Source organism: Eublepharis macularius, chromosome 5, assembly GCF_028583425.1.
Source record: "Eublepharis macularius isolate TG4126 chromosome 5, MPM_Emac_v1.0, whole genome shotgun sequence".
Taxonomy (NCBI): Eukaryota; Metazoa; Chordata; class Lepidosauria; order Squamata; family Eublepharidae; genus Eublepharis; species Eublepharis macularius.
In genome coordinates, this window is record NC_072794.1 from 12,333,928 (window position 1) to 12,342,743 (window position 8,816).

Genomic DNA, 8,816 nt, shown 5'->3' on the forward strand with positions numbered 1-8,816 from the left:
GGGTGGGAGGTCTCTGTAACACCACCTTGACTGCTAACGTTGGCACCATAACTGGAAATATGTTGTCTTACGCCACTCAGATCACTTAAGACTCCTGATACAGAAGAGGCTGCCTGTTGTGTCCATGCATGAGTCCCTGCACTGAACCTAATGTATTTCCAGGGGGGATTGTGGCTCAGATGCCTGGCATCTGAGGGGGAGATTGTGGCTCAGATGCCTGGCATCTCCAATAGACACCAGTGGCAACCCTCACCCCCTCAAGCCCAGGAGACTCGTGAAATGGCCTGCTGGAGGAGGTTGGGGCGGCTCCCATGCTTCTGTTGTTCTGCAAACTGCATAAAACGGAATTATTCGGGAGGGCGTTCTCTAAAAAGCAATAGGGCTACACTCCAATGCAGGAGTCCCCGACATGGTGCCACACTGTCTGCCAAGTGATTTTAGAACACGGGTGGGGCCACGAGGGGCTTTTGCATGACCGTTGAAGCTGTGATTGGCTGTGCAGATTCCAAAAGACATTTCTTCAGCAGCGGCTGTCACCAGCGTATGCAAGAAAATATTTATGTTTATTTAGAAAGTAATCCTGTTAAGCAGAGCTGCTGCTTGTAGAGTTGAAGAGTTGCTATTAGAACTATGCATCATTATGGCCCCTGATGTTTTGTGGTTTGCGCCACCTCCTGCAGCAGCCATTTTTTGTGACTGCACTCACCACCCTAGGTCAGAATTCCAAAGGCGCCCACAAGTTCAAAAAAGTGCTTATATAGGGAAAGAAACTGCACTACACCGGAGTGTATAGGACAGATTATCGCTCTGCGGAATGTTCTGTCCTGTTATTATTTTCTACTGAAGTAGAGCAACTTTTTCTACATTGTAGCTAAAGATTTAATACTTTAGATTTGCAGTCTGAAATAGATTCAACATTCTGTGCTTATTTCAGATTAAAATAAATAAACACTGACAGCTGCCGTACTGAGCTAGGTAGACCAATTATTATTATTATTTATTAGATTAGATTTTTAGTCCGCCCTCCCTACCAGGCAGGCTCAGGGCAGAGTACAACATTTCAATTTACATAAATAACATTATACATAAATAAACATTATACAAATAACATTAAAACAACTTTATACAATAAATACAATACAGCTTCTCTTCAGATGGCGATGATAAAATACTGCTTTTCAAGCCCTGGCTCATATATAGGGTGGTGGATAGATCTTTAGTGGGGCCAGTGCGGGGCCCAGTTTAGCCTCCACCATATGCCTGGCAGCAGGGGTCATTTCGTAGAAAAAGAGCTGGAGGAACTCATTAGCATAACTCATTAACGTATGCCACACCCTTCCCATCGCTGGAAGTGTGTCATTAGCATAACTGATGTGCATATGCCACACCCCCTGACATCACCTATCCTGGCTGTTTTGGACCCAATCCTGGCCATTCAGGGCTGAAATTGGGCCCAAAATGGCAAAAAGGGGCTGAAAAGGGCTGAAAAGGGGCCAAAAATGGTCAGGATCGGGCCACTGCTGAGTGGGAGAGTAATCCACCACCAGTCAGAGGCCCAATCTGGGCCGTTTCGGTCCCAATCCAGGCCAAAATGGGCCCAAAATGGCCAAGAGTCCGGTGGGCGGGGCCACCTGACACGTGACCTCTTTGGGGAACTGCCAGAACTGCGTTCCTGCGTATTCCCCCTAGAAATGAGCCCTGCCTGGCGGAACATCTCTGTCTTACAGAGCGCGGTGATCAGATTCAGTATAAACAATATAAACATCCACTGTGAAAACAGGCTAATTTGAACCAATACTTTAAAAAATGCTTTACATAAAGTATCCTTTATGAACAATGCAACCTAGTTATTATAAACACATTTTAAAAATATCTACAATTAAATATAGATATTCTTACATCCAACCTTACAATAGTATAAGGCAGCTTCACATGAACAGTGACTCCGACAGAGAAGCAGCATTAATCACAATCTCAAAGTAATTGTTTTGTTCATAAGATAAGCATACTTCCAACTCCGGTTCAACAAAAAAGTGACTTAGCCAGCCGAAGTTAGACTGGAATCACCTCTCGTCCTCCCTGAAGTTCCTTTGCTGAAGTGCTTCCAAGTTTCCCTGATGTAACCTGGTTTGTTTACCAGCAGCAGCCCCATTTCGGGGTAGCTGATCCTAGATTCTATTTCTGTTTGGATGAGGTCTGGTGCCTTTCCTAATAATAACCAGCCACAAGCCAAAGCTCTGAGAAGAGAAATGAAATTCACAAGGCTGTGTCTCATTGCACCGGTTCTGGCAACTGACTGACAGAAATGAGCAGTCTATGTGCTGCTGACTTAGAAGCATTTTTTGGAAGAAGCATCATCGGGAAGCAAGTATGCCTACTGGGCTGGGCCCCTGAAAAGCTTCTCTATAAAAGCCGGACCAAGAGTTTTTAAAGGCAGAACTGAGCAAGTCTCACTGAACAGAGACGGAGCGCCACGAGAGTTGAACAGCTTGGAGAGGACCACGCCTTCCTACCCTGAGCCGAGGATGCTGTGCCGCTTGCATCTCACCGCGCCACGCAGTCCCTTGCGCAGCCGTGCCCTTTGGCCGAGCCCTGGCTCTCTCTTTGAGGAACTGGAGCGAGAGATGGATGCCGTCTGGGACTTGCTGAGCGGTCACTGGCAGCCTGCAGTGAGCAGCCCTGATTCTGCCCGGAGCACAGTCACAGCAAACCCTGCTGAAGCATTTGCAGTGACCCAAGATATGGCTGGGTTTGACCCCAGGGAGTTGGTGGTCAAGCTGGTTGGGGAGAAAGTGGTGCTCACGGGCAAGAAGGCCACACAGACTCCCAATGGCCCCTTCCGCTACGAGCTGTTCCGGAGGGAGTGGGATGTACCTGAGAATGTGGACCGAGACCGCCTGACCTGCTCTATTTCTAGAGAGGGACAACTGCGAATTGAAGCCCCATCCATGGCGTCGGAACCCGCAGCAAGGACAGTGCCCATTGAGGTTGGCCAGTCGGGGAACAGCGCACAAGCCGGGCCGGAATCAGGAGGTGCCGAAGATACCAGGGCCAAAGCATGACAGACTGAATGGGAAAGACTTTTTTCTTTAACAAAAAAAAGTTTCTAGAAACTACCAATGGCTATGTTCTGCTAATAAATATCCTTTTAATATGTTTGTGTGTGCGCGTTTGCTACTGAGCAGTCAATTTAGAGAGAGAAAACAGGTAAGGGGGTATATCTGGGATGTGACCAGTACCCGCTGGTGAAAGTCAGAAAGTCTTCAACTGTGTGCCAGGGGAGAATGCCAGGGAATATTAGAAAAATTAAGCGATGTCTAAGTTCAAATCAGTGACCTATAGAGGTAGGAGTCTGCTGAATATACAGTTGATTAACTAGTCTAGCCACTTTCTAATCAGTCAGGATTAGGTAAATTTGGTAAGTCTCTGCAGTGGATGGGAAAGAAGCATTCCATTTCTTCCAAAGCAGAGAGACAGCATGTCTGATGGGGATGTCTATTGCAAGTTTGCTCAGCTTTACTACAGCAACCCCCCCCCCAAAAAACCCTGCAGTTGCATATGTTGGTTACAGAAGATACTGGTCCTCCAGCCCTTCAAAAAAGGGACAGCGAGAGAAATATTTTCCTCATCATGAAATTGCTTGGCAGTGGATTTAGGACAGCTAAAAATTTTTTTTTTCAATGTGTAACTAACTTTACGGAATTCCTATCACAAGATAGTGTGACCGTCACCAGCCTAGATAGCTTTAAAAAGGATTCGAAAATGTATAGACTGATGACTATTAAACTTTATAACCAAATGGAACCTTCATGTAGTGCAGATTCTGGGGATAAACAGAAGCAGTGTGGTGGTATGGTTACACTGTCAGTATAGGATGGAGGTAGGTGTGCCAGACTCTCGGTGGAGGCGGGAGATTCCCTGCCCTCGCCCTCCACACCCCGCTCCCACTTACCTAGCCAGCAGGGGGGCGCGCACCCTCCATGCGTGCTCCCCTGCGGAGCTGCGTGCTTCCGCAGATCGGGCACGCCGCAGCGCCTCAAAACGGGCCCATTTTGGGACCATTTTGAGCCGCTGTGGAGTGTGGGAGCATTCCTGCATGCTGCAGCATCCCAAAACAGGCCCGATCCAGGGCAAAATGGCTGTGGATCGGGCCCGTTTTCGCGTGGACCGGGCCTGTTTTGGGACACTGCAGCAAGCAGGAGTGCTCCCGCGCTCCACAGTGGCTCAAAACAGGCCCAGTCCGCAGGTGTGTTTTGGGCCACTGTGGAGTGCAGGAGTGTTCCTGCACTCCACAGCAGCCCCCAACGTGAGCCCCTGCAGAGTGTGGGCACGCTGTGGGGGCGCATGTGCAGCATGATGACGTCACTTCCCGGAAGTGCGCACACACCCCCAGCAGGACAGAGGTTAGAGCCAGCCCCTGATCCCCCGCTGGGAGCTTGAGGGAGCCTGACAACCCTACATGGAGGGAACCTTAAATTAATATTTCAAATCCCAAGGAACCCTCTAATCCAGGGGTTTTTTTCAGCTGGAATGCGGTGGAACGGAGTTCCGGCACCTCCTGAAAATGGTCTCACGGCTGGTGGCCCCGCCCCCTGATCTCCAGTCAGAGGGGAGTTTAGATTGCCCTCCGCATCGCTCTAGCGGTGTGGAGGGCAATCTAAACTCCCCTCTGTCTGGAGATCAGGGGGCGGGGCCACCAGCCATGTGACCATTTTCGCCAAGGGTGATTTAAACTTTTAAAAACAGCCCCCTTGTTCCAGCTGACCCAAAGTGACATCATTGGTCCTGGAAGCATGCGTGCACTTTGCACGAGCACATGTAGTACCAGGGGCACCACCTTCTGCCAAGAGTTGCCCCCTGTGCTGGCAACCCACTGAGTTCCACCACTTTTCCCAGCAAAAAGCCCTGCTCTAATCTATGAAAACATTTACAAGCCAAGGGAAGTTTATGGCGGGGAGAGCAACTCAATTACTGTTAAATTATTGTCAGGGAAACATATTTGTAAAGAGCTGCTATATATAAAGTCATCTTACATCATGAGAAAAAAGGTAAAGCATTTTCCTGTCGTTTTGTGTTATCTAATCTTTTTTTCATACAGCAATCAAAATAAAGTCCACATCCAAAGTAAATATAAGGTTTACTTTCAGGGTGATATTTGGGCTTGTATATTTGAGGTTCTTCCAGGTATTTCATTTTTTAAAAATTGTTTATTCCACAATTTCTCACAGAACCCCTGCTGATATCCTGTAGCATCTCATGGTTCTGTGGAGCCCTGGTTGGGAAATGTTGTTTTAGGACATAGGACACCCAAGTTCAAATCCCGACTCTGGCCCAGAAGCACGTCATACTCTTAGCCTAACCTACCCCACAGGGTTGTTTGACAGGATAAAGTGGAGGAGAGGAGAAACCCTTGTAAGCTGGTTTCGTTCCCTATTGGGGAGAAAGGTGGAGTATAAATAAATAAATCAGGGCTTTTTTTCTGGGAAAAGAGGTGGTGGAACTCAGTGGGTTGCCTGCAGAGAAAATGGTCACATGGCTGGTGGCTCCGCCCCCTGACCTCCAGACAGAGGGGAGTTTAGATTGCCCTCTGTGCCGCAGAGGGCAATCTAAACTCCCCTCTGTGTGGAGATCAGGGGGCGGGGCCACCAGCCATGTGACCATTTTCAAGAGGTTCCGGAACTCCGTTCCACCGCGTTCCATCTGAAAAAAAGCCCTGAAGTAAATAAACATCAATGGCACCCAATTGCTTTCCACAATACTAGCAGAATTGTCAATCCAGCCACGATGAAGTCTGTTCCGTGAGGCATCCAAAAATAAAAATCAAGGTTCAGTTGGTAGTACAAATATGAAACCTTCTCAAAATTAAGCTTTCTTATGCCGGCAATTTGAAAGCCTTTGTTTTCCAGCTTTGGCTTTTAAGGACTTGAAATACTTTCCTAGTTTGCCCACTTGGTGGTGTTTGAGGGAAAGGGGGAGGGATTCTGCTTTTTCTCTGTATTTTGGACTCAGCAAAACCTTGGCTCAGCCTTGAAAATGATGCAATGAGCTGAAATGATCCAGCGCGTGGCTTCCTCCAGAGGGGTGTGTGAGAGAGGTGACTGTGTTAATCTGTAGCAGCCCCAATAGCAGGTGTGGTTTGCAAAAGCTTATGCTGGTGTCTATTTATTAAGCCTTTTCAGGGTACTGCAAGACGATTATTGTTTTAGTCAAGCTGTCCAACCATCTATTACATTTTTATCCCATCTGTTCCAACTCTTGCATAGAAAAATCCTGGAGATCTGGGGTGGTGTATTTCTGGGAGAACTTTAGACCTCACCTGGAGGCTGGTAACCTTGTTCCCATCCCTCAAGGCAGTCCCAGAATGGCTAAATAGAACCTCCAGATTAAGGTGAAGTCTACCACTGAATACCAGTTGCTGAGTGGGCAACAGCAGAAGGGAGGCTTTTTGTGCACTGGCCCTGCTTACAGGCTTTTTCAGGATTTCTCACTGTGGGAAATAAGATGCTGAAAGAGGGGCTCCTGAGGTTTCATAGGGCCAAGCTACAAGTGATGAATTACACTTGAATGGCAAGTGAACAGACTCACGTGTATTCCTCCCTGTTCACTTGCACTCCACTCGCACTCCACTCGATCACTACGTGATCGAGTGAAGCACTACGTGATAAAGTGGAGTGCAAGTGGAGCGCAAGTGAACAGGAAGGAATACACGTGAGTCTGTTCACTTGCCGTTCAAGTGTAATTCATCACTTGTAGCTTAGCCCATAGTGTAGCTTGGAAATAGGGTAGCCAGCACCATGTGGGGAAACTCCTGATTTGTGGATGAACTCTCCAAAGCAGCCATGGGGATTGATCTCTGTAATCTGGAGATCGGTTTTAATTCTGAGACATTTCCATGCCCCACCTGGAGTTTGGCAAGGCAACTCTACTGGGAGAGCCGAGTTCAGATTCCTACTCTGACTCTGATTCCTACTCTCAGCCTAACAGAACTCACACGGTTGCCGTTAGGATAAAATAGATATGTCTACTTCTTGGAGGAAGGTTCAGATTAAAAATGTACTAGATAGGCTAGATGGATCTTTTGTCGAACTCAGCCAGGCTTTTTTTTCCTGGGGTGGGGGGAACCAGCATTAGCAGGCAGATTCAGCCCCCAAGAATACGCCCTGTTATTTCCATAGGAACGACCAGAACAGGAGAACATGAGGGCAGGTTTTTAGAAATCAGCTACCATCTGCTGTCATCTCATTTCCTCCCTCCCCCCCGCCCCCCCAGGCAGCTTGTCCCATGACCGTGAATAATCAGATTGCTCTGGAGGCTGCTAGAGAAGCAGCTTATTTCCTGCATTCTCTGTTGCTAGCAGTTTGGGGAGAAGCCACGGGGCTATCCTCCAGATTTCCAGCTGTTTCCCGAAGCAGGAGGGTACCTTCAGAAGGAGGGCCTTCATCGCTCCTTCTAGAACTCTCGCCTCCTTTCTAGTCTTGCTGGGAAAACTCCAGGCCAGCCCAGCGCCTGTTACAGGCAGTTGCGTCACCCCTGAAGCGGTGCCAAGGCCTTCCCTTCAGCCTTGTTTGTGGGCGGGCCAGGGAGTTATAAAAGGCCCCGCACGGCTCCCAAGACAGCCTGAAAGACATCAGCAAAGGATTTTTCACCCAGCAGTGCTGCCTGCGTCGCCATGGCTAGCTACAGCCGTGTCTTGCTGCGGATGCTCCCTCTGCGCAGGTGGCCGTTGCCTGGCCTGGGTCCTGTCTGGCTCAGCGATGCCCAGCCAGCCTGCAGAGTCCTGTGGCCATCCAGCCATAGCCTCATAGACCGGGTGGCGGCTGATGTGGAGAGGCAGATGCAGGACATGGAAAAGATGACCCGGGCCTTCTTCCAGGCTACCCCACTTCTGACGTGGGAGCGCGAGAGCCGAAGGGAGCCACATGAGGAGAGCGCCACAGAGGCCACCATGAAGGGGCAACCAGAAGGGAAGTACCACTTCTCTGTCGATGTGGCAGGCTTTTCCCCAGAGGAGATGACGGTGAAGCTGGATGGGAGAAAAGTCACCGTGACCGCAAAGCGCCAGAGAGAGAGCAAAAGTGAGGGGGACGGCTACTGGCAGGAGCACCAAGAGTTGCGGCGGGAGACTCTCCTCCCACTCGATGTGGACCTGCAGGCCGTCTCGTGTTCTTTGACCCCAGACGGACAGCTGTGCATTGAGGCACCGCGCATGGCTTCTTCAGCGACCACAGAGAAAGCCATCCCGATCGACGTCCAGCCTGCGGCACCGAAGACACCCAATGGGGAAGAGAAAGAGTTGGGCGGCAACGAGGGGGCCAAGCCAAAGGAGACCTGAAACCCAACCTGATAACTGTGGGACAAGCCCCCCTCCACAGCTTTGGTAGCAGAAGACACATGTGGACAATAATTTGCATGCACTGCTGACTCGCCTTTTAACCTGTGGCCAATTTGGCTTTTTTCCCCTTTATCAAGCCCAGCCTGGGCCCTGAGAACCTCTTGCACTTGTACAATAAACCATTTATTTTTCCAAAATGATGTACATGTGGTGGGATTTCTGTGTGGCGCCTTCTTCTTTTAGTGTTAGGGCAAAGCAATACTTTTAAGAGGAGGTGGGGGGTGGAATCTATACAGAGAGAGTGTGTATTAAGAAGAGGGTGGGATGGAGATTACCAGACTGGATAAATTGGAGGTTGCATTTTATCATTGCTATGAAGCTATTCTTTTGATAGTAGCCTAACCTACCTCTCAGGGTTGTTGTGAGGATGAATTGAATGAGGGAAGCCACGTACATTGTCCTAAGATCCTCAGTGGAAGCCACG

At 49.0% G+C, this 8,816-nt stretch overlaps 2 protein-coding genes across 2 annotated transcripts; both read left to right on the forward strand.

Moving 5' to 3' along the window:
- Nucleotides 1–2,244: 2,244 nt before the first annotated feature.
- On the forward strand, nt 2,245–3,162 carry LOC129331057 (heat shock protein 30-like). Its single transcript, XM_054981383.1, has one exon. It carries the CDS (start codon nt 2,526–2,528, stop codon nt 3,060–3,062), a length of 537 nt encoding a protein of 178 aa, XP_054837358.1. The 5' UTR covers nt 2,245–2,525; the 3' UTR covers nt 3,063–3,162.
- Nucleotides 3,163–7,556: 4,394 nt separating this feature from the next.
- LOC129330817 (heat shock protein 30C-like) lies at nt 7,557–8,532 on the forward strand. Its single transcript, XM_054981023.1, has one exon. It carries the CDS (start codon nt 7,670–7,672, stop codon nt 8,330–8,332), a length of 663 nt encoding a protein of 220 aa, XP_054836998.1. The 5' UTR covers nt 7,557–7,669; the 3' UTR covers nt 8,333–8,532.
- Nucleotides 8,533–8,816: the final 284 nt, after the last annotated feature.

What these genes read in the sequence shown, in the direction of transcription:
- LOC129331057 (XM_054981383.1), top strand. Translation starts at nt 2,526, where the DNA reads ATGCTGTGCCGCTTGCATCTCACCGCGCCACGCAGTCCCTTGCGCAGC.
- LOC129330817 (XM_054981023.1), top strand. Translation starts at nt 7,670, where the DNA reads ATGGCTAGCTACAGCCGTGTCTTGCTGCGGATGCTCCCTCTGCGCAGG.